General features: G+C 42.5%; 1 protein-coding gene across 8 annotated transcripts in view; it reads left to right on the top strand.

Annotated features, from left to right (window-relative positions):
• Positions 1–2601: 2601 nt before the first annotated feature.
• The window catches only part of DCUN1D4 (defective in cullin neddylation 1 domain containing 4), a 129376-nt gene continuing 107442 nt past the window's right edge, over positions 2602–24535 (top strand). Inside the window, exon 1 of one of the 8 annotated variants that reach the window (XM_058298823.1) lies at positions 2602–2658. In XM_058298823.1, the coding sequence (XP_058154806.1) occupies positions 2643–2658 (16 nt within the window). In that variant the 5' untranslated portion in view covers positions 2602–2642. Of the gene's footprint in view, positions 2659–21732; positions 21896–22112; positions 22347–22944; positions 23017–24535 lie in introns of those variants that run through there. The other 7 variants (XM_058298830.1, XM_058298819.2, XM_058298808.1 and 4 more) reach the window with 7 other exon arrangements.

Raw genomic sequence — 24535 nt, 5'->3', positions numbered from 1 at the left:
AATGGGAAAGCAGAAAGTTCCCAGCTGAAAAATCACAGAGGATTTCAAGTTGCCTAACACCTCTAGAAAGGGCTCTAATGGATATTAAGCACTGAGTGAAAACCCCTTTTAACACTCAGCTATAGACTTTCAGATCTGGAAAGCCCTTCATCTTAAAGGTGGCCCACTGGGACTCAGCATGCAGAGATAGAGTAAATGCTGCTAACTCTTCTCCTTATGAATCAATCCCTCTAGCTATCCACAGCCAAATTCTAGATAAATCAGAACTATTTATTAACATTATAAGCCGAAGACTTCATAAGCTTGGGGCTAGTGGAAGATATGGATGAACTTGGTGAGTGATGAGGGAGGTACAGGAAAAACCACACTGCCCCAAAACACTTCTCCACTTTGTCCAGATATGGGGGACAAATAATCACCAGTAAAGTGTTGGTCAACTCTTGATTCATCAAATGTTTATTGAGTTTCTGTTATATGTAGGATAAAATGCTAGATAGTATCCCAGGTGAGGAGATCATAGTAGAATAGAATAGAAGTTTCTAATACATGGGAACACGAGAACTGGTAGAGATAAAGGAAGCCCACTGGATTTGGGAAGAAGGAGAGACTGGACCTACTCTGCTCTATGAGCCGGAATGGTCCTGGTTGCAGGTGATGGAAAACTAATGTGAACTGCAAAAGGAGAATGTACTGACAAAAGACCAAGCCCCTGGAAGAGCAGGGCCGTGGCCAGGCCTCAAGAGGGCCTAGAACCAAGGACTAGAGAGCCATCAAGACAAGGCTGTTGCATGGGCTGCTCCCCATGTCTGGAAAGCTCTCCCTCCCACTTAATTTATCTTCTACCTGGCATTCATGTGTCAGTTCCAGTTACCTCCTTAGGGAAGCTTCCTCCCTGCCCCCATCCCCCTGACTGGACCATACCCAGGGTCCTGGCTGGTCTCGTTAAGCCTTTGGAATAAATTAGAAAAAGGTTCTCCCTAAGATAAATAGTGTCTATGTGTTGAACAAGGTTTTCCTTCCTCTGGGCAGACACGGGTTCACGCAGGCCTCGTGGTGTGCTGAGCAGAGTACAAGTGGGATTTCAGCCCCCATTTGCCTCCTTGGCTGGACGACTTAGTGCAGTACACAAACTGCACAATTAAAAGTGATGGCTGAACTAGATTCTCTATTTTCTGTTCCCAGAAGATGGTGTACTTTCCTGCTTACTACTTAGCAAATGGTAACTTTGTACGATAGTTTGAGGAATACCCCACAGCCCCTCCCACCCCCTACCCATGGAATCCCATAAGCACACAAGGACAGCTATCAGATCTGTTTTTGCTCAATGTTTTATTTCTAGAGACTAGCACAGGGTCCAGCACATCGAAGGCCCTTTATAATGGTTGTTTTGTGAATAAATGAATGAGCAAGCAATTTCTCTTGCTCAATTTTCCATTCCTCTTAGACTGTTTTTTTTAATGAGGTGGGAGCCATGGTTGCTGACAGCTTCTGGGCTCTTATATAGTGAAGACTGTTGCTCTTTAATTCTGATTTCTAAAAATTCCAGGGAAAGATTTACCTGGCCCAGTTGAGATCACATGCCCAATGGGAGTAGGGAGTAGTACTCTTATTGGCAATGCCATCAGAGCTGTTTGTTTAATGGTGGGGTGTGGTGGTTTGAAGGGTATATACCCAGAAAAACATGTTCCTAAATTTCAATCATTCCTGTGGGTGTGAACCCATTATAAGTAGGACCTTTTGGAAAGTATACTTCAGTTAAGAAGGTGTGGCCACCTCAATCAGGATGGGACTTAATCCTATTACTGGAGTCTTTTCTAAGTGAGTGGAATGAGACAGAGGAAAAGCCACAGGAAGCAAGAGCCTGGACTTTGACAGAACTTGGAAGAGAAAGGAAGAGATTAGGAGGCACTGCCATGTGCCTTGAAATGTGACAGAGGAGCCAAGGATTGCCAACAGCCAGTTCAGAATGCCATAGTCTTTAGGGAGAAAGCATTACTTTGATGACACCTTGATTTGGACTTTCTTTTAGCCTCAAAACTGTAAGCTTAAAAATACCCATTATTTAAGCCAACCCATTGCATGGTATTTGCTTGAGCAGCCTAGGAAACTAAAACAGTGGGGTGAGCAGTTTTCCCAAAAAAGGGGACTCTTCCCAGAAAAAATGGGGAGGGCTGGGCAGAAACAATTCCCGAATTCTGTCTTCTCACCTGAGAAATAAGAGAATGTGTTAAGCTCACCTCTTAGATTGTCCAGTCCCAACATTCTATCCCTTTTTGTTTCTGATTCTGGTTCTGTTTCCTCCTGCCAAATTCTGTTCTAGTGCCCAGGAGTTAAGTTGGAAAAGACATGACCGTGGGCAGCCTCAGTCAAAGAAGGCTTAATGGAGGAGGTGAGCTTTGAGTTGAGTTGAAAACGCTGAGGAGGCATTCTATATGAAGAGAGGAAAGAGGAGTCTGAGAGTTTTAAGGGTACAAGGCTGGCTTGAGATTGTATGCTGGGTGTTGGCTTTGTGCCATCTGTTTATCAATCTATTATTTTAATGTAAATGTCCTTTTAAGGGGTAATATCTTAAAGCATCTGTTTCTTCTCTGAATTAGCTTATCAGAGAACAGCAAGTTGGTCATCTACAAGGATCTGAGGGAATGAGACATTGGACAGGTATGTTCTGATAAGAGCAAGTTAATCAAAAATAGTTCCTGAATCCAAGCTTCTCTAAGGTGCATGAATTAGGCTGATCACTCTGGGGTCTATACTTTGTATGTATGTTGGGGGGATGGTGATAATTTTACCTCCAGTAGTGAGAGAGTGATCAGAGAGGAAGGTGGAAAGAAGTGTCTCCACATAATGAGAACTGAGGCTCTTACACACACCATTGACCTGAAACCTTTGCTATGATCATGAAGATACAATAACCTCTGTACCTGTCTCTTTGCCTTCCAATTTTTCAGGCTATCTACCAGAGGCTTTCTTCAATGATGTTGTTTAAGTTCATTTCAATCTTTTTCACCCTATTAAAAAGTTTAGGGAACAGTGAGGTTTGCCTTTACTCTTTAAGGATGGCCCTCGTTCTGAAAATGGGACCAGTCTGTCTAGGAGGGCTGTTCACCACAGTGAGGAGCTCTGGGTCCCAGGAAAAGAGAGAGAAGGCCCTGGAAGGAAAAGTGGGGATATTAGAAAGTGCCACAGTTTTGATGCATGTACAATGGCAATCCTTTAAAACTATGTTGCCAGTGAGAACCCTCTGCTACTTTGGATACTTCTATTCCATACGCCAATACCTAGTCCTGCTGCTGGGTCCTCTAATCTGTTTAGCAAGGAAGAAAATAAAGGTCCATATGCTAGAATTGGGGAAATTGTTTCAAATTGCCATTGCCTTGTCCTGGCCTACAAGGACTATGCTATGTGCAACTGCCTACCAGTGCTAGAAAAATAGATGCAGCTTCCACATTAAAAGACTTGGAGTGTGTATGTATGTGTGTATGTGTGTGTGTATGAAAGCAGTTCTCTGAAGATTCTATTAAAGAAACAATAAAGGATGCAAATAAGTAAAATTGGAAATGAAAGTTAGGACGTTATTACCAACCCCAAAGAAATAAAAAGGATTGTAAGAAGATATTATGAACAATTGTATGCCAAAAAATTAAATATTGTAGATGAAATGGATAAATTCTTAGAAACATATGAATTATCTAAACCAATTCAAGAAGAAACAGAAAGTCTCAACAGACAAATAAGAAGAGATTGAATCAGCAATCAAAAACCTTTCAGCAAAGAAAAGTCCAGGACCAAAAGGTTTCACTGATGAATTTCACCAATTATGTAAGAAAGAATTAACACCAATCTTGCTCAAACACTTCCAAAAGGAGGCAATGTTTTCTAACTCATTTTGTAAGGCCAGCATCACCCTAATATCAAAGCCAGATAAAGATATGATAAGAAAAGAAAATTACAGACCAATATTTCTTATGAATATAGATATAAAAATCCTCAACGAAATACTAGCAAACTGAATCCAACAGCACATTTATTTATTTTTTATTGATTTTGTAAAAATATTACATTAAAAAAAATATGAGGTCCCATTCGACCCCACCACCCCCACCGCACCCCTCCCCCCCCAGCAACACTCACTCCCATCATCATGACACATCCATTGCATTTGGTAAGTACATCTCTGGGTATCTCTGCACCTCATGGTCATTGGTCCACATCATGGCCCACACTCTCCCCCATTCCATCCAGTGAGCCCTGGGAGGATTAACAATGTCCGGTGATTGCCCCTGAAGCACCATCCAGGGCAACTCCAAGTCCCAAAGGCGCCTCCACATCTCATCTCTTCCTGCCATTCCCCATACCCATCAGCCACCATGTCCATTTTGCCCACTCCAATGCCACCTTTTCTCTGAGGTCCTTGGATTGGTTGTGTCCGTTGCACCTCTATGTCAAGAGGAGGCTCAGATTCCACATGGTTACTGGATGCATTCCTCCTGCTTTCAGTTGTAGGCACTCTAGGCTCCATGGTGTGGTGGTTGTCCTTCTTCAACTCCATCTTAGCTGAGTGAGGTGAGTCCAATAAATCAGATTGTAGGAGCTGGAGTCTGTTGAGGCTCAGGGCCTGGTTATCATATTGTCAGTAAAAAGATTCAATCCCCTAAATATATCTGAAACCCCAATACCAACTACAATTCCAGTAAAGTAGCATGATAGTCTTATGAAAAGAGATCCCCTCTGGGTCCAGTTTCACCACGCAGAAACACCAGCTCCAAAGAAGGGCCATCTGTCATGGCAATGAACCCTATCTGCCATGACCATAGAACCCGTGGGTCCCTTTAGCCCTCAAAGGAACCAATAACTGGGGATTGTATCTACTTCATCTGTCTCTTAGATTCTGCTCAGTTGTGCATAAGGGCAATCCTTCTGATAGCCTCCAGACTCTTTTTTAGAGACTAGTAGCCATATAAACTCATTTCTCCTTTCCATTTCCCCCTTACATTAGGTCAAACAGCATTTTAAAGTCATGTTATTATATGTAGACAGGGATATTCTGCTAGATCTGCATTGAACCTTCAATTCAAGGTCATTTTCCAGTTGCAACATCAGTTGGTACTTGATAGTGATCCCTCGGTGCCAGGGAGGCTCATCCCCGGGTGTCATGGCCCACGCTGGGGGGAAGGCATTGCATTTAGATGCTGAGTTAGGCTTCGAGACTGGCCACATTTGAGTAACATAAAGGCTGTCAGGAGGAAATTCCCAGGCACAGTGCTACTCTAGGCCTTGCTCTTATTTCAGGCATATAGGCTCACAAGCATAGTCATTAGTATCAGGGGCTCACTGTGCCAACAGCACATTTAAAGGATTATACACCATGATGAAATGGAATTTTTCCCAGTAATGCAAGGGTGGTTCAACATACGAAAATTACTGCAACATATAATATTAATAGAATGAAGGGAAAAACACAGGATCATCTCAATTTGTGCAGAAAAGGCATTTGATAAAATCTAGCACCCCTTCTTGATAAAAAATACTCAGAAAACTAAGAATAGAGGGGAATTTCCCCAACATAAAGGGGATATATGAAAAACTCATTGCTAACATAGCTAACATTATACTTAATGGTGAAACCTGAAAGTTTCCCCTAAGATCAGGAACAAGACAAGGATGACCACCTTCACCACTGCTACTCAGTGAGAGTTCTAGGCAGAAGTTAGGCAAGAAAAAGAAGTAAAAGACATCCAGGTTGGAAAGAAAGAAGTAAAACTTTTCCTATTCACAGATGGCATGATCCTATATATAGAAAATCTGAATAATCTACAAGAAAACTATTACAGCTAATATAGGAATTCAGCAAATTGGTGGGGTACAAAATCAACACACAAAAATCAGTGGTGTTTCTGTACGGCAGCAATGGACAATCCAAAAAGGAAATGATGAAGACAATTCTATTTAAAATAGCAAGTAAAAGAATAAAATATGTAGTACTAAATTTAAGCAAGGATATAAAGGACATGTACATGGAGAAATACAAACCACTGCTGAAATAAATTGAAAGACAGTCTGTGTTCATGGATTGAAAGGCTAAATATTAAGATGTCAATCCTACCTAAAGCAATTTACAGATACAACACAATCCAAATAAAATTTCCAACAGCCTTCTTCACAGAAATGGAAAAGCCAATGACTAAATTCATACAGAAAGGTAAGGGGTTTTGATAGCCAAAGTCATCTTGAAAAAGAACAAAGTTGGATGAGTCATACTTGCTGATTCCAAAATTATTACAAAGTGACAAAAAATTCAAAGCAGTGTGGCACTGGCACAGAGCTAGACATATAGACCAATGGAATAGATTTGAGCATTCAGAGATAATTCTCACATTTATGGTCAATTGATTTTTGACAACGGTGCCAAGTATATTCAATGGTGCTACAGAATAATCTCTTCAAAAAGGGTGCTGTGAAAACGACTTGAAAAAGAATGAAAGTGCATCAGTTGTAACAAATGTGTCACAATAATGTAAGGTGTTGGTGGTGGGGCCATGTATGGGAATTCTGTATGGTATACATGATTGTTTTGTAAACTCACAACTTCTCAAATAAAAAAAGTTAAAAAAAAAACAATCAAAGTGGACCCCTACCTCATACCATATACAAAAATTAAGAGGAAATGAATCAAAGTCCTAAATATAAGAACTTAATTGACACAAAGTTACTGTTTGGGGTAATAGAAAACTTCTGGTAATGAATGATACCACAACGTTGTGAATGTAATTAACACCATTGAATTGCATACTTGAAAGTGTTTAAAAAGGGAAACTTTATGTTGTATACATTTTATCACAATAAATACTAAAAATAAATAAAAATCAAAACAAAAGGAAGAAAGATAGCATAGTAATTAAGAGTACAGCTCTGGAGCCTGTTTGCTTGGGTTTAATTCTCCCATTTCCACAACTTACTAGTTGTGTGACCATGGGCAATTTACTTATCTGTGACTCAGTCTCCTTACCTGCACAGTGAATTTAACAAAAAGTTTCTACCTCTACAGAAGAGTAAATGAATTGACACAAGCAATTAGAACAGTGCCTGGCACAGAGTTAGCAATATTTAAGTGTTTGGCAATATTTATATATATATATATTTTTTTAACCTATTTTCTGTAGGTTTGACGTGTCCTTTCCAAAGGTAGAGTTACAAAATATTAATGGAGGTTTAGAACAGACTAAGGTGGTGACATCTAGGGATGAGGTATATAAAGGAAGCAGTTGTAGAGGAGCAAAGTGGAACTTTCAGGTTAAACTGACCACTTGTGGAGGTGGGTCTGGGGACGGCTGGGACAGTTACATTTCTGTGGTTCAGGGAGCTGTTCAGGGGATGAAACAAATGAGACAAGAGCCTTTAAAGGGAGACTGCAGACAGGGTCAGACCTAGAGTCTAAGTGCAGGTATCTGCAGAAAAACCCAGTTTGGAACTAGAAGTCAGCAAAATTTGGAAAGAGATGAAATTTATTGGTGGCATCTCTGGTCCAAAGAATGCTTCTCCCTTGCTCAATAGCTGATACTTTTATACTGCCTTCAAAATCCTGGTCCCCAGAGTCAAGTTTTCCCTCCTCTCCACACTGCTCCATAGTCCACGGGTGAGTTCACCTCACCCACAAGTTCTCTAACAGAATTCCCATTCTTTTAGGACAGGCTCAGATGTCAGCCAGTCTTGGGAGGAGAGCTAATATATTGGAACTAATCTCCCACTAACAAAATTACTGATAGCCACTGAGTAGTCCTAAAAGACCCTGGATTTTAAAAAGGAAATACTTGTGAACATAAATGAATATCTGATCTGGGAATTCTTAATTTGGGAAGTGTTGGGTATAGATGGGTTTGAGGACTTTGAGTAGGAATCATAGTTTTCAATAGATTCTTAAAGGGTTCTGTGACATTCAAATTGTTAAGGGCATTTGCTTTAACCTATCTCTGCTAAGGCAGTGTAGCAAAATAAAATACATGCATTCAGGTTAGTTGGAAGAAGACACTTTCTAATTGGATAAACTAGACATCTCTAGTTTGTGTTTGTGTGAGAGAGTTGGGGTTCAGGTGTGAGAGTTGGGGTGTGTTTGGCTAAGGCAGCTATAAGTCATTTGTAGGGTCTGGAATCTGCTAAGTCATGGTTTTTCTTTTGTTTTGACATGTTACATCCTCTTCCTTTTTAGAATAGGAAGTTCTTATTTCCATAACATGTCATCATCACCAAGGAAGTGAGTGTATATTTTTCGCAGCTCCCTTTTTCTTCTTCCCTCTCCCATTTCCTATTGCTGTCTGCTTAATCCACTCTCCCAGAATGTTTCACTCTACAATTATGAGATGCTTGGCTGCCATGCAGCCACCAAGGTCTGAAGACAGATGGGATCTCCTGTATAGTCCTGAGAGGGATGTTAAAAAGACATTGTATTCATGGAGGCAGGTTAGAAAAGGCAAAGAGAAATGAAGCACCTGACAAAATACAGAAGCCACTGTCCAAGTAAAATGGTTATTCTTTCCAACTATGTTCTGCTAGCTGGAGTAATTGAACCAATACTATTTTTATGGAAGACACTATAAAGGTCATACATTGTTTAGATTAAATTGGAAAATTATACCTTCTGAGATGGAATTTAATGCAGCAACATTAGGACTTGATTAGCTCAATGCAGGGTAATATGAAAATACTCAATTCAGAGAACATGTGGCAACAAATTTATACATTTTTATTCAAATTCTCTGTTAATTCCCTAGGCAGGTATGATTTCCACAAAATTAAAGGACCTAGGTAAAAAGAAGAGAGTCAGTTTAAGCATCCTAAAGTTGTGCTGAAGCAAAGGATTAGTTAAAAAGTCCTATTACCCTAACAATCATATTTCAAGACATTGTGGAATTAGAAACAGTTTTAAAAATGAATGAAGGGAAGCGGACTTGGCTCAGTGGTTAGACCGTCAGTCTACCACATGGGAGGTCCGCGGTTCAAACCCCGGGGCCTCCTTGACCCATGTGGAGCTGGTCTAAGCACAGTGCTGATGCGCGCAAGGAGTGCCATGTCACACAGGGGCGTCCCCCACATAGGGGAGCCCCACATGCAAGAAGTGCGCCCCATAAGGAGAGCCGCCCAGCGTGAAAGGAAGTTCAGCCTGCCTAAGAATGGTGCCGCCCACACGGAGAGCTGACACAAGATGATGCAACAAAAAGAAACACAGATTCCCGTGCCGCTGACAACAACAGAAATGGACAAAGAAGAAGATACAGAAAATAGACACAGAGAAGAGACAACGGGGCGGGGGGGGGGGGGGGGAGGGGAAGGGGAGGGAGAAATAAATAAATAAATAAATCTTAAAAAAATAAAAAATAGGGAAATAGACTTGGCCCAGTGGTTAGGGTGTCCATCTACCACATGGGAGGTCCGCGGTTCAAACCCCGGGCCTCCTTGACCCGTGTGGAGCTGGCCCATGTGCAGTGCTGATGCGTGCAAGGAGTGCCGTGCCACGCAGGGGTGTCCCCCGCGAAGGGGAGCCCCACGCACAAGGAGCGCATCCGTAAGGAGAGCCGCCCAGCGCAAAAGAAAGTGCAGCCTGCCCAGGAATGGTGCCACCCACACTTCCCGTGCTGCTGACGACAACAGAAGCGGACAAAGAAACAAGACGCAGCAAATAGACACAGAGAACAGACAACCGGGGGAGGGGGGGGAATTAAATAAATAAAATCTTAAAAATATATATATATATTTTTTAAAATAAAAAAATAAAAAATAAAAATGAATGAAATTCTTTTCTAGGAGAGGGCAAAAATTCATTGTTAAATGAAATTAAAATTGAAATACTGATGTCAAATATAATCAGAAAATTCCTAGTTTTTCTGAGAGATCTCTAAGATGACTGCTTCATAAAGAAAGAAATCAGGATTTTCTAGAAAAATGAACCATTCTTTACTTGAAAAAGGCCTCAAGCAGAAAAATTAGCCAACTCTACCTTGCAGGATTGCATTGGGTTCACAAGGAAACGAGTCAAAGCATGACATAATTGAATAGTACCTATGCATTTATTCCTGCTTTCCTCTCCTACTTTTATAAATGTTTTAAAATATTTTATCTTATTTAACCCTCATTCACCCCTTGAAGGTATTACCTCTTAAGGTAGTTTGGAGCTATATGTACTCCAGAAAAACATGTTTTTAAGCTTAACCCATTCTTTTGGGTGTGTGAATCTATTGCAAGTAGGACCTTTTGATGAGGTTACTTCAATTAAGGTGTGGCCCAATTCAATCAGGATGGGTCTTAATCCTATAACTGGAGTCCTTTATGAGTAGATTTTTTTCTTTTTAAGATTTATTTGTTTCTCTCCCCTCCCCCCATTGTCTGCTTTCTTGTGCCCATATGCTGTGTTCTTCACAGAAGAACTGTGTCTGCTTGCATTCTTGGTGGCACCAGGAATCTGTGTCTCTTTTCGTTGCGTCATCTTGCTGTGTCAGCTCTCTGTGTGTGCAGAACCACTCCTGGGCAGGCTGAGTTTTTTTTCGCACAGGGTGGACCTCCTTGCGGGGCACACTCCTTGCATGTGGTGCTCCCTTACATGTGGGACATCCCTGCGTGGCACGGCACTCCTTGCGTGCAGCAACACTGCACGTGGACCATCTTACCACATGGGACAGGAGCCCCTGGGTTTGAACCCTGGACCTTCTATATGGTAGGCTGACACTCTTATCAGTTGAGCCACATCTGCTTCCCTAAAAGCAGACTGAAATTCAGATATATATAGAAACAGTCATAGAGGGAGAAGCCAGGAGCTGAAAGTCAGTGGAACCTGGAAGAGAGAGGCCAGGAGAGGCTGCCATGTGCACTGCCATGTTACAGAGAAGCTAAGGACCAAGGATTACCAGCAGCCAGCCTCAGAATGCCAGTCTTTGCCTTGATGAAGGATTGATTTGGCCTTCTAGCTCAAAATCATGAGCCATAAATTTCCATTGTTTAAGCCAACCCATTGCATGGTATTTGCTTGAATAGCCAAGGAAATGAAAAACAAAAAACAAAACAACAGAACCCATTTTCACAGATGAAGGAACTGAGGCCTAGGCAAGTTTAATGTGTTGTTCCAAGATTCTAAGTGATAGTGTCTAAGTCTTAATCCAGGTTGGTCCAAGGGTAATACTCAACATTTTGCTTTTGCCTCTGGTTTGGCAGGTTAAAACTGTTCTATACTATGGCCCTGAATTAACAGGAAGGGTACTATTACTTCAAAGTACAAGGACAAAAAAAATTATTCATTATGGGAACACAATTTGTATCCCTATTTATATAGAATTCCTTATAATCTTTTATAATCTGTTTGCTTATTTAGGACTCCATCTTTCTATATTCACAGGAATTTTCTAAGTCCATTTGAACTCCCAGAGTCAAACAATTTTCATTAAGCTAGTTTTCAAAGAGTTGAGTGATGTGGTATTGATATTGGGTACTTATTTTTTGTTTACTGTGTAAAGCCTCACTTTTCAGCTTCAAGGTGGGTTAAGTAACACTGGTGGCATGGCCTGGTGAAGAACGTTTTTGCGTCCCAACTCAATGTTCACCATTAACTCTAGAAGGGAGGAAGGAAGTCAAATACTATAGCACAGTAACTGTGGAGTCAGGGACTAGCTTAGAAGGAAAGAATGATTTGGGGTGAGAAACTAGATGTGATAGAAGAGGGTATATTTCAGAGTGTGATAAGTACTGCAAAGCGTCACAACAATGATAATGACACTTAACATTTACTGGGTAATGCCTGCATACCAGGCACAGTTTAGAGTACTTTACTTACATTCATTCATATCAATCATCACAACGTCCCTAGTAGGTGGATCCTGCAGATGATGAAACCGAGGCACAAAGATGTGAAGTAATTTGCCCTCTTTGAGTCAGCAGGATTTTAGTCCAAGCTATCTAGCTCCAGGAAGCCTATGTCCTGCTTCTAGAAAAAAGTGCTCCCAGGTCTAAAATGTCCAGCATAGAGTGGTTCCAGGAAGTTCTTGTCTAAAGTTTCAATTCCTTCTATTAAGGTTTTTTATCTTATTTTTTAATTTTGGGGGGATACACGATAGTCTCAATAGAGGCTGATGAAAAAAATGGAAGTCCCTTGAATGAGTATTACAAGGCCACATAGAGGGAACATATTGGATCTATCAAGCAACCTGTACTGACTTTAAAAGAGGTCACTTACTTATATTTTAAAATTCAGTGTTCTGACCTCTACTGTAATTTAGACAGTGGCAAAGAAAACTGATAAAAGGTATTAAAAGGAGATGGATCACAAAGGTTCCATAATTTGAATTTGCTAATGACTGCCAGTTTGAGGAGGGGCTGTCCTTATTTGTGACAATGAGGAAAATGTCTCCCATCTATGCTTTCTTTATTAGCCTGATAATTGAGATCTGACTCTATGCAGGTACCGAAAAATGAAAGCAATATTTTTATTACCTTAGTAGCATCTGGTAAGTGGCTATTGGTAAAACTGTTCTATGTACATGTGTAATTATGTTACAGTGACATTATTTTTTAACTTTTTATTTTGAAATTTCAAACTTAAAGGACAGTTGCAAAAATAATACAAACCCAATACAGAAACCTCAAACATACCCCATACCCCCAGATATCCCGTTCAACAATTTTAACATTTTGCCACTTTTGCCATTTCCCTCCCTTCCTTCCTCTATTTTTTGAACATTTGAGAGTATTTTTCACACATCATAATCCTTGAACACTTGAATATTTTCATGTATAGTTGCAGCACCCTCACCACTATCCATTAGTAGAACTTTCCTTTCACCCCCAAACAGAAACCCTACACTCATTTTGCATTAACTCCCCACTACCCTTTCCCCCACTCTGCTTTCTGTCTCTTTTCATATTCTCTAATATTTTCTTTGTGGTTACTGTGGGACTTAAATTTACATATTAAATCTATAAAAATTGCTTTTCTTAGATACCAACTTTTTTCTTTTTTTCTTTTGTTATTTTTTTTCAACTTAACTTTAATAGCATAAACTATATTCCTATATCCCTCTATAACCTTCGTGTAGTTCTTGTCACAAATTACATATTTGAGTCCCAAACCATTGATTTATTATCACATTTTATGCATTTGCTTTTCAGTATCAGTAGGAAGTAAAAAGTGGAATTACAGATAAAAAATACAGTAGTATTTGTATTTATATTTACCCATGCCATTATTTTTACCAGAGATCTTTATTCCTTCATGTGGCTTTAGTCAATTGGCTAGCGTCCTTTCCTTTCAACCTGAAGAACTGCCTTTAGCATTTCTTGTTAGGCTGGTCTAGAGGTGATGAAGTCCTTCAGCTTTTGTTTAACTGGGATGTCTTAATCCCTTCATTTTTGAAAGGCAGTTTTGCTGGATATAGAATACTTGGTTGGCAATTTCTTGCTTTCAGCACTTCCTTGCCTCCTTGGTTTCCAATGAGAAATTGGTACATAATCTTTCCAAGGCTCTTTTGTATGTGACACATTGCTTCTTCCTTGTGGCTTTCAGAATTCTCTCTTTATCTTTGACCTTTAACAACTTGATTAAAACATGGCGTGGTTTGGGTCTATTTGGGTTTATCCTGTTTGGAGTTCACTGAGGATCCTGAATGTGCATCATATTCTTATCTTTTATTAAATTTTGGAAGTTTTCAGCCATTCTTTCCTTTTATTTTCCATCATTTTTTCAACCATTATTTCTTTGAATTTTCTCTTTGCCCCCTTCTCTCCTTCTTCTCTATCTCGGACTTCCACAATGTGTATACTGGTACACCTGCTATTATAACACAAGTTCCTTAGGCTCTATTCCCTTTTCTTCATTTTTCTCCCTTCTGCTCCTCAGACTGAATGATTTCAATGGATCTTCAAGTTCACTGATTTCATCTTCTGCTAGCTCCAATCTGCTGTTGAACCCCTCTAGGTAATTTTTAATTTTCTGTTTTAATGGTCTTCGACTCTGTTTGGCTCCTTTTCATAATTTCCATCTCTCTATTGTTTCATCTATTTTTTTCCCCAATTGCCTTTAGTTCTTTGTACATGTTTTCCTTTAGCTCTTCAAGCATATTTAGGACCATTTAAAAAAAAGTCTTTGTGTGGAATGTCACAGGACTGATCCTCCTCACTGATGGCTTCTAATGCTTTAATCTTCTCCTTTGCCTGTGCCATTGCTTCCTATTTCTGTGTATGTTTGTAATATCTTATTAAAACATGAATATTTTCATATTTTAATGAGTTATTACTGGAATTTAGACACAGAGGCATTTATTTCTTAAGCTTATATTCAGTTAGTGTTATGACAGAGCTTTTCTTGAATGCCAAGGGCTAACAAAAAATAAAATAAAAATAAAAGAAAGGAAAAAAAAGAAAAGTCCTGTCCTAGTTTTTGAATATTGACCTGTGAGAGTGTTATTCTTCAGAGTTTAGCCATACAATGATTCTAGAGAATAGCTCTGGGCCAAAGTTTAGGGGTCTCCCTGATCTTTTCTGCGCATGCATCTCATTTTGGGCCTTTATGCATGCGACCCTAGAAATGCTCTCATTTACATGATGAATGTCCCCACTTCCCTGGGAAACAGTTTCCTAAAAGTTCCTGGCATTGCATTGTATGTCTCCAGCCAGCAATCACTTGTCCCAGACACCACTTGACTGCTCTCACAGAATTCTGTAAGAAAGCTCTGTCAACTGCTTCTACACACAAGGCAAGTTCTGGGATGGCGAGTCCCTCAGCCCATCACCAGTCAGATTGGGCAAGACATACATGCTTCCAAGGTGTGCACAAAGGTTACACTACTTTCTCCAGAACTGGACCAGGGATCCACACTGGAGAGGTCAGGAGTTCCTACTGCTTTTATTTTTATTTTATTTTAATTTTTAAAAAAAGATTTATTTATATTTATTTATTTCTCTCCTCTTCCCTTCCCCCTGCCCCAATTGTCTACTCTCTGTGTCCATTCACTGCGCATTCCCCTGTGAGTGCTTCTATACTTATCAGTGGCACCAGGAATCTGCGTGTTTTTTTTTTTTGTTGTCATCTTGCTGTGTCAGCTCTTCGTGTGTGCAGTGCCATTCTTGGGCAGGCTGCACATTCTTTCACACTGGGCGGCTCTCCCTATGGGGCACACTCCTTGCGCGTGGGGTTCCCCTATGCAGGGGACACCCGTGTGGCACAGTACTCCTTGCGCGTATCAGCGCTGTGCATGGGCCAGCTCCACATGGGTCAAGGAGGCCCTGGGTTTGAACCACAGACCTCCCATGTGGTAGGTGGACGCCCTATCTATTGGGCCAAGTCTGCTTCCCCCTACCGCTTTTAAGTACTCTTTTTTTGATTCTGTACTCACCCTGTTATTGCAGTCCTTTTTATTTCTTTCTTTATTTTAGGTAGCTTTGAGAAAGCCAGTTCTTCCTGGTTGCTTAAAGCTTCTATAGGGGGATGGAGCCCTGAAGCTTCTCACTCTGCCATCTTGATCCAGGGAGGGCCTACAATGACATTCTTAAGTAATTAAAAACTTAAGAGATGAAAATTTTTCCCAATGAAATAGGTCTCATTGGGTAATTCTTGTGAGATTGAAGAGACTGTCTTTTGAGTGATATAATAGAGAATTTATTACATTCGGTCAAGCCTCATTAGGTACTGGGGAAAAATAATCTCATTAAAAACATATCACGGGGTAGATAATTGCTGTTGGAACAAGGTCAAAAGGGTAAAACAGTAAAGAAGGATATAGTAACTGACTCATATTTTTCATGATATATATCTGCAAAGGTAGCCAGCCTGAGGGAAGATATTTAATCCTAGAAAAAGGCCTGGTTTTCAAAAACACATTCACCTGCATACAGGCATAACTCTGAGATATTATGGATTTGGCTCAGACCACTGCAATAAAATGAATATTGCAATAAAGTAAATCATGCAAATTTTTTGCTTTCCCAGTGCATATAAAAGTTATGTTTACACTATACTGTAGTCCATGAAATGTGCAATAGCATTGTGTCTATGAAACAATGTGCACACTTTAACTAAAAATACTTTATTACTAAAAAAATGTTAACCATCATCTGAGTCTTCAGCGAGCTATAATCTTTTTGCCAATGGAGGGTCTTGCCTTTATGTTGGTGGCTGCTAACTAATCAGGTTGGTGGTTGCTGAAGGTTGGGGTGGCTGTGTCAATATCTTAAAATGAGACAACAATGAAGTTTGCCACAATAATTGATTCCTCCTTTTGCAAAACATTTCTCTGTAGCATGTGATGCTGTTTGGTAGCATTTTACCCATAGCAGAACATATTTCAAAATTGGAGTCAATCCTCTCAAATCCTGCTGCTGCTTTATCAACTAAGTTGACATAATATTCTAAATCCTTTGTTGTCATTTCAACAATGTTCGCAGAATCTTCACCAGGAATAAGAGCCATGTCAAGAAACCACTTTCTTTGCTCATCTGTAAGAAGCAACTTCTGATTCCATTAAAATTTTATCTTGATATTGCTGCAATTCAATCATGTCTTTAGGCTCCTCTAATTCTAATTCCTTGCTATTTCTCCCACATCTGTAGTTACTTCCTCCATTGAAGTCTTGAACCCCTCAAAGTCATCCATTAGGGCTGGAATCAACTTCTTTCAAACTTCTGTGAATGTTGATATTTTGACCACCTCTGATGAATCATGAAAGTTCTCCACAGAATCTAGAATGGTGAATCCTTTCCAGAAGGGTTTCAGTTTACTTTGCCCAGATCCATGGCATTTATAGCCTGATGAAATGTCTTTCTTGAAGAAGAGACTTGAAAGTTGAGATTACCCCTTGATCCATGGGCTACAAAATGGATGTTGTATTAACAGGCATGAAAATAACATTCATCTCATTGTATATCTTCATCAGAGCTCTTGGGTGGCCAGGTGCATTGTCAAGGAGCAGTCCTGCTTTGAAAGGTATCTTTTTTTCTGAGCAGTAGGTCTCAACAGTAGGCTTAAAATAGTAAAACTACTCTGTAAACAGGTGTGCTGTCATTGAGGCTTTGTTGTTCCATTTATGAACCACATGCAGAGTAGATTTCACATCATTTTTGAGAACCCTGGGATTTTCAGAATGGTAAATGAACATTGGCTTTCAAGTCAAGTCACCACCTGCATTAGCCCCTAACAACAGAGTCAGCTTGTCTTTCGAAGCTTTGAAGGTAGACATTCACGTTCTCTAGCTATGAAAGTTCTACATAGTGTCTTCTTCCAATAGAAGGCTGTTTCATCACCACTGAAAATGTTTAGTGTAGCCACCTTCATCATTTATCTTAGCTAGATATTCTGGATAGCTGGCTGCAGCTTCTACATCAGCACTTGCTGCTTCACTTTGTACTTTTATGTTATGGAGATGTCATATTTTCTTAAACATCATGAACCTAACTTCTGCTAGCTTCAAAGTTTTCTTCTGTAGCTTCCTCACCTCTCTCAGCCTTCATAGAACTGGAGTTAAGGTCTTGTTCTGGGTTAGGCTATGGCTTATGGGAATGTTGTGGCTGTTTTGATCTATCCAGACCATTAAAACTTTCTCCATATCAGAAATAAGGCTGTTTTGTTTACTTATCATTCATGAGTTCAATGGAGTAGCACTTTTAATTTCCTTCAAGAACTTTTCCTTTGCATTCACAACTTGGCTAACTGGTGCAAGGAGTCTAGCTTTTGGCCTATGGGGGAATGGATAGTTGGTGGAGCAACCAGAATACACACGACACTTACTAATTAAGTTTGCCATCTTATATTGGCATGGTTTGTGGCACCCAAAAATAATTACAGTATTAACATCAAAGATCACGGATCACAGACCAAAATGTTATACAGACACAAACTGAGCTCGTGCTGTTTGAAAAATGATGCAGATAGACTTGACCAGTGATGGATTGCCGCAAACCTTCAATTTGTAAAAAGTGCAATAAAGCAAAGCAAAATAAAATGAGGCATAACAAAAAACAAAAACAAAAACAAAACAACGAGGTATGCCTATATTATCATACCTGTATAAATAAACCTCTGAGGTATGTAGGGCACATATTAACCTTAATAAAAAGAGAGGGAACTGAAGCTCAGCATGGGAATATTATAGCACAGGGAATTTGACTACCTGGGGACAATATCATTTATTAGCTAGGTGGCAAGCTACTGAAGGTCTCTAAGCCTCAGTTACCTTATCTGTAAGTTGCAGATAAAAGTATATACTTCATTGGGTTCTTGTGCAGTTAAGTGGAGTAACTTACAAATAAAGCACTATTATAACGGTGACTACTACATGGAAGGCAGTAAAAAAAACCCAGCTGTCATCATTTGGGACAGCAAACAGTCTTGCCTTTATCTTTATCTTGCCCTCTAAAGATATATTTACTTTTTCCCCCTCCATATCCTGGAAATTCACTTAGCCTCATTTTTTGTCCCTACTGGAGTTCCACATATTCTCTTTCACTGTAATTTAATGCCAAATCAATAACCTTCCTGCTGTGTGCTTTTTCTTATTCTGTTCAGAACTTAGTATGCACATTTATCTCTTTGAGCAGGCCCAGCTTTACATACCTTCTGAGGACTGTCATTCTCCATTCTGTACCCTTACCCCAGCACATGCTGGAAAAGCATGTTATAGTGTAATTTATGGAATTTGTAGGCAAGTTTAAATTTTGCTTAAAGAATTTCGTTGTTCTTTCTCTTACTAGGTTTTTCCAAATCAAATCCTAATATAGGTTTATGGTATTTCAAAATATATCTGGTTAATATTGTACAAGTAATGAGATAAAATTTCCAATTAACATAAAGTATCTGTAGACACAAAATAACTTGTGCTAATATTAAAGCAGTAACCAGGTGAAATGAAATGGCATAGAGATTGCATCCCCAAATATCTTTTTATGCATAACAGTCCCAACGCAATTATTAATTTTTTTTCTCCAGGTATAAATGCATAGAAGTGTGACATTATTCTCAGTAAATTTCCCCATAGGAATCATATTATTTGAGTTGTGGCACCCACAAGAAAAAAAATGGAACTATTGTGTTGCATATTGAAAAAATTCCTAAATTTCATTAAAAAGAAGGCAATATTCCAAATATTAAGTACAGATTTTGTATTAGCTTTGAAATGGGAAGTGAGAGTAGTTTACCCATCTTGTGGAATTTGATTGCTTTGATACTGAACAGTTGGTGCAGGGGGAAAGACCTGGACTCAGAGAAAGGAAACTTGAGTTTACTGCTTTGTTATTAACTAGCTGAGTGACTTGGATTAGTCATTCAACACTGTTGGACCTCAAGTCTCATATCCTTACCATGAGGAAGTTGGATCTGGCAATCTTTGAGGCCCCTTTCAGTTCTTAAAATATCATGTTACAGTCAATATTCAGGTCTTTTTAAGGAATAGTTAGCTAGTGCCTACTATTTGAAAGTACTGTGCTAGGGCCTAGGTGATATAAAGTAAATGTCCTGCCCTCAAAAGTTTATAATCTTATATTTGCAGAAGATTATGTAGTTGTTTTTAGTATACCTGTCTTATTATTCATAAAGCATATGGGGCAGTAAGGTTCATCATACTAAGAATGAACTTTGCCTCTCACCCACTATGAAGATCTGGGTACATTACTAAGTCTTTGTTTTTTACTTGAAAATAATCACACTGACCGAACTGATGGTGATGTTAAGAAATAACAAAGGTTGTACATTCTATAAGTTTTTAGGGATACCTCCCGCATATTAGCCAAGTTCTGAGCATGAGGGGCAAAACAGCTGGCAGATTCCTGCCCTCATGTAGCTTAGCCATTATACACATCATTACCAAGTTCTCTGCAAATGAATCAATTCAGCAAATAGCTAAAACAAATTAATTGTGGGCTTATTTTAAATTAGAGGAATAAAGAAGCAAACCCATTTCTAAGCAAAATAGCAAGTCTCGGTCTTTGAAATACCATGACAAACCGTGATAAAGAGTTAAGAACCACACAAATAATACCAAGATTAAACCTGTGCAAATAAGATATAATTTATTTTCCCCTAGTTATAGAATAGGTTGAATACAGAAATAGGATAAAGAATGCAGAAGCAACATTTCCAATCAGTCTAAGGGCAGGCTTTTACAATAAGATCTGCCTATCTCAAAGAGTCCAGAAGTACCTACCCAGTCCCTCGGGCTAGTGAAGGCTCTGTCAGGTTAGGGGTGGCTATTAAGGTTAGTTGTGGCCATTGACATTCTATTCAGAGGTTATTGTCTTGAGAACCAGCCAGGTACAATTCTGGATTCTGTTACATAAAGTGATTCCTAAATGTATGAGGGATAAAAAGAGATAGAAATAAAATTATAAGGATGTAATTTATTGAGAAATTAGGGATAAATAGGTGTGGAGAACAGTACAGTGGGTGGTGTGGGGCACAGGAGCTGGCTCATCTGATCCTCTGTTCTTTCAAATCTTGTATTCGGTGTAACATTTATGCCCTGACTTGAAACCCAAATCTCAGAACCCTGAAACTCAAAAGCCTTGGCTGTAGAAATCTTATACCAAAACGACCGACAGTTTTGTTACCTGTTGATTGTGGTGTCATCCCTTCTCTGAAGCGGGATCCACGGAAAGCCCCGGCTGAGGGCTGGGAAAGGGCCTGGGATATAGGAAAGTGGTGTGTGTTGTGTTTGGGGACGAGATCCTCCATTAATATCTCAAAATATTATTGGCGAGTCTGATGAGTTGGCTTGTAAGCTCCGAAAAAATGAGGCGGAGCTCAATGAAAGAGTGCGAATTCTAGACTTAGGGAATTCCACGGAGAGTTCTCCTAAATAAACGCCTTCCTCTGCCAAATAAAAACAGCCGGTTTCATTTCTGGATGAACTTAATGACTTCGGTTCTCTCAGTTTACGCTGCTTGTCCTAAGCGGACTGGTGACCGGTTCCCTGGACTTGCCGACGTGCCACTGACCCCGAAGGTCAGAGTGTGGCCCTGGGTTTCCTGTATGATGACCGACGAAGCTTGTATCATTTGAGTTCTTTAGAACAGCCCGTTTTTGACGCAAGGGAAGTGTGTTGACCTCGGAAAATAAATGCATTATGAAAATGGGGGATGGATTGTTGTACAAGGAATGAGAATTTGTTCCCATCAGTGGGCTTGCTAGATAGGAAGACACGACGATGTTGATGCAGTTTCCAGCTGTAGGAACCAGCTGGTAAGAGAAGTCCGGGTCCAAGTTCGGCGCGGGCCGGGTTCCGGCCGGGAGCCGCTTTGAAGCTTGCGAGACCAGCGGTGGGAGACCGGAGTATCGAGCCAGGGGCTAGGGATGGGCTAAGTTCCGAACGCCGTGCCCCGGGACCCAAGCTGCCCGGCCGCCCTTCCCGGCCCGCTCTTCAGAGAACACCTCTCTCGCTTTGTTTGAGACGCCTACCCATCTTTCTCGGTGGGTCTTCAGTTCTACCAATCCGGCCTGCGGCTGGGCGGGGCTTCAGGGACTAGGTGGACCAATTCCCCAGCCTCGCCCCTACACGCGCTTTCGGACCCCTGGGGATGACTGACAGCAGCCGGGTCCAACCTGCTACTCCAGAGCGTGGCCTCCGCCAGGGGCGTTGCTGAGACTAGGCGCCGGGGCCAATCGCATTGGACTTCAGGGGGCCGGGCCTCTTCGCCAGCTCCAGACGCGCGCTATCAGCCCTCATTTTGTCAAATGGGAGACGGGGAGGGGCGGCCCCTCAGCCGAGGTTCAGCCAATGGAGGGGACGAAGTGGGCGGGCCGGGAGCGCCAGGCGGCGGGTCCCCAGCTCCGAGCTGAGGTGCTGCGAGCCGGCGGGGGTACCGCGAGGCGAGCGCGGGAGCCTGGGCGGCCAGCGGGGTGCGAGCTGTCCGAAAATGCACTCGGATGCCGCCGCTGTCAGTGAGTGGCGGGGAGCGAGCGGGCCGGGGCCGGGCAGCTGTCTGCACTCTCTACTCGACTCCCGCAGTTCCCGCCCCTTGCCTTCTGTCCCGAAACGCTCCGGGAGCCCCTGCCCGGGAGCCACCCTTTTCCCTCCGGGGGCCGGGGCGGGCGGTGACGCTGCGGGCGGCGCGGGGCTGGGGGGAGGGGACCGGTCTGTCAGGGGAGGGCGGAGGTTAGGGGGGGTGGGGACTGGCTCCTTTTCAGGGTTGGGGGAAGGGGGGGCGGGACCTGCGGTGAGGGCCGGGACCGGAGTGTCCCGGGTGAATGGAGGTGGAGGTGGGGGCGGCCGCGGACGCTTGCGGGCAGGGCCAGGGGGTGGCACCGGCGAAGGAGGGAGCGAGCGAGCGGGGCATCGGGGTGAGGATTTCTAAGGGGCTGAGCGGTGCGGGCGGCTTGGTGAGAAAGGCGGGTGAGTGCGAGGGGAGCGCGGGGGAGGGACAATAGGGAGAAGGGCTGGATGGCGGGGGTGTGGGGGGGAACAATAGGGTGGGGGAACGGGGACCGCGGCTAACCGCGGGACAGGAGGGCAAGCAAGGGGAAGGGGGGCTGATGTAACGGGAGAGCGACACGGTGGGAAGGATTGAGGTGTGATGGGATAGTTGGGGAGTCCCGCGGGCGGGAGGGGCAAAGAAAGGGTGGTGGTGGGGTGAAGAGGAGTGGTGGGAGAGGAAAAGACGTTGGGGTAATAGGATGGGGCAGGTGTTAGGATGGTAGGGTGATTGAGAATAAGAAGGAAGGAAGGTGAGGAGCGTCTGGGGTAACAGGATGGGGGTAGAGGAGATGCGGTGGGGGTGACGAGCTAGTTGGGGAGGACAACGAGGGTAGGAGGAGGAATGTCATGTCTGGATTCGGTCCGGCGCGGGGCTGAGGGTCTGTCGGGCAGTGTGTTCGGGGAGGTGCTCTCCTCTTCCTTCTCCTCCTCCCCTCCCCCCCCCATCAAGGCAGGGTCCCTGAAGGGGGGAGTCCAGAGCTCCGGGTGCGAGCAGAGGAGGGGGCGGGGCTGAGGCAAGGGGCGGGGGAGGCTCCCCGAGGTTGGCGCTGGATGCGTTCCCCCCCCCCCTCGAGCGGCGGGAAGCGAGGTCAGCGCTGGCGCGGGCTCCGGCTGCAGGACTGGGAGGCGGGGCAGGGGTGCGGGTTGCGGGTTTTCCGCGGCGGGAGCTGGAGGGGGCGGGCCCTGGACTCCGGGTGGGGTTTTTTGCGCATGATAGGTGTCGGGGTCCCCGGCGGTCCGTGGGTTTGGCAGAGTATGTGACGCAGTTGTCTCATTTCTCTTCGGCAGGTGTGGGGGCTGGTGGCTCGAAGCCCTCTTCATTGTCGAGAGGGCCGGACGAAGGCCCCACGCGCCCTGCGGGGTGGGGTGGGGCGTGATCTCTCCCCAGAGATGTAGGAAGACGCTTTAGGGGTTTTCTTTAGGGTCTGGTTCCAGTTGCCGGGTGTGCAGGGGAAAGACGGTCCCGCGGAATTCTGGGACTTGTAGTCCGGGCCGCGCCGGGCCACGGTTGGGTTGGGTGCACGTGGGTAACTGTGGAAACGAGTCCCAGAATGCAGCGCGCCCATCGGATCCTCCTGGTTCTGCTAACTCGTGCTTTATTCCCGGCTGCCCGGAGAGCACTCTTGGGAGGCACTCTTGTCCTCTGAGACTGGAGCTGTTCCCTAGACCTGCTTGTATCAGAGCAGGGAGAAGAAGCCAAGCTTAGCGCAGACTCTGTCCTGTCACACTTGAGTTCTTGATTCCCGAGTTAATTGTTTTGCCCTGTGTTTTGTGGACTAATTTGTAGAATAAATGTTTAATTTGTCTTCAGCCATCCAGAACGTAGGTTGTGGAAAACCAGTCAAGATAGAACACAGTCTGAAGCAGCGTTTAGGATGGTGTATTTATTGTGGCACCCAGTGTAGGCAAAGCGCTAGGTTATAAGGTTCCTAAATGTGGGAGTGCGGTGGAGACAAGGGTAACGCTTGTGAAGATAACAAATTATTTGATTGCCCAAGCCTGAGGGCACTTTTGGAAAGAAGATGGATTTGAAATGAATTGAGTGATGATGGGGCCCTCGATTTAATGGAATTTAGGGATTTAGGGTGGACATTGTCCCGTTTGTAAAGCTGGTAAGAATATGAAGGTGAGGAAAGGGAATATGTGATGTGGAGTTTTCTATGACGCATGGGAAGCAAATGAGATTAGAGGAAGGTAAACTATATAAAAAAAGCCGAGGCCTTTAAGTTCTTGTTTTGTTTGTTTTGCTTTCGGCCTCAGGCTATAATTCCTTTTCTCTGCCTCTGTAATATTAGAAATCCCAAACAGCACATCCTTTGCCCCTTCCCATTACCATTTATATGCGATGACTCTGGAAGACTCTGTAATGCAAAGGGCCATAAAATTAGCTGAGAGATGACAGATTATTTTATATGATATGAGGAATTATGAAACTGTTGGTAACGTAGTCACTAGAAGAATGTCGTAGCCACCCTAGTGATAAAACTCTTAACCAAGAACCCCTTCAATTTGGAAACTTTTTGGACATGGTAACATAGACACCTAATTGCATGGTCATTCTTTTCATAATGGTTGAATAATTGGGCGCAGTGTGTGGTGTTTTTGGG

This window comes from Dasypus novemcinctus, chromosome 1 (genome assembly GCF_030445035.2).
Source record: "Dasypus novemcinctus isolate mDasNov1 chromosome 1, mDasNov1.1.hap2, whole genome shotgun sequence".
Lineage (NCBI taxonomy): Eukaryota > Metazoa > Chordata > Mammalia > Cingulata > Dasypodidae > Dasypus > Dasypus novemcinctus.
This window is presented reverse-complemented; position numbering and strand designations above follow the sequence as displayed.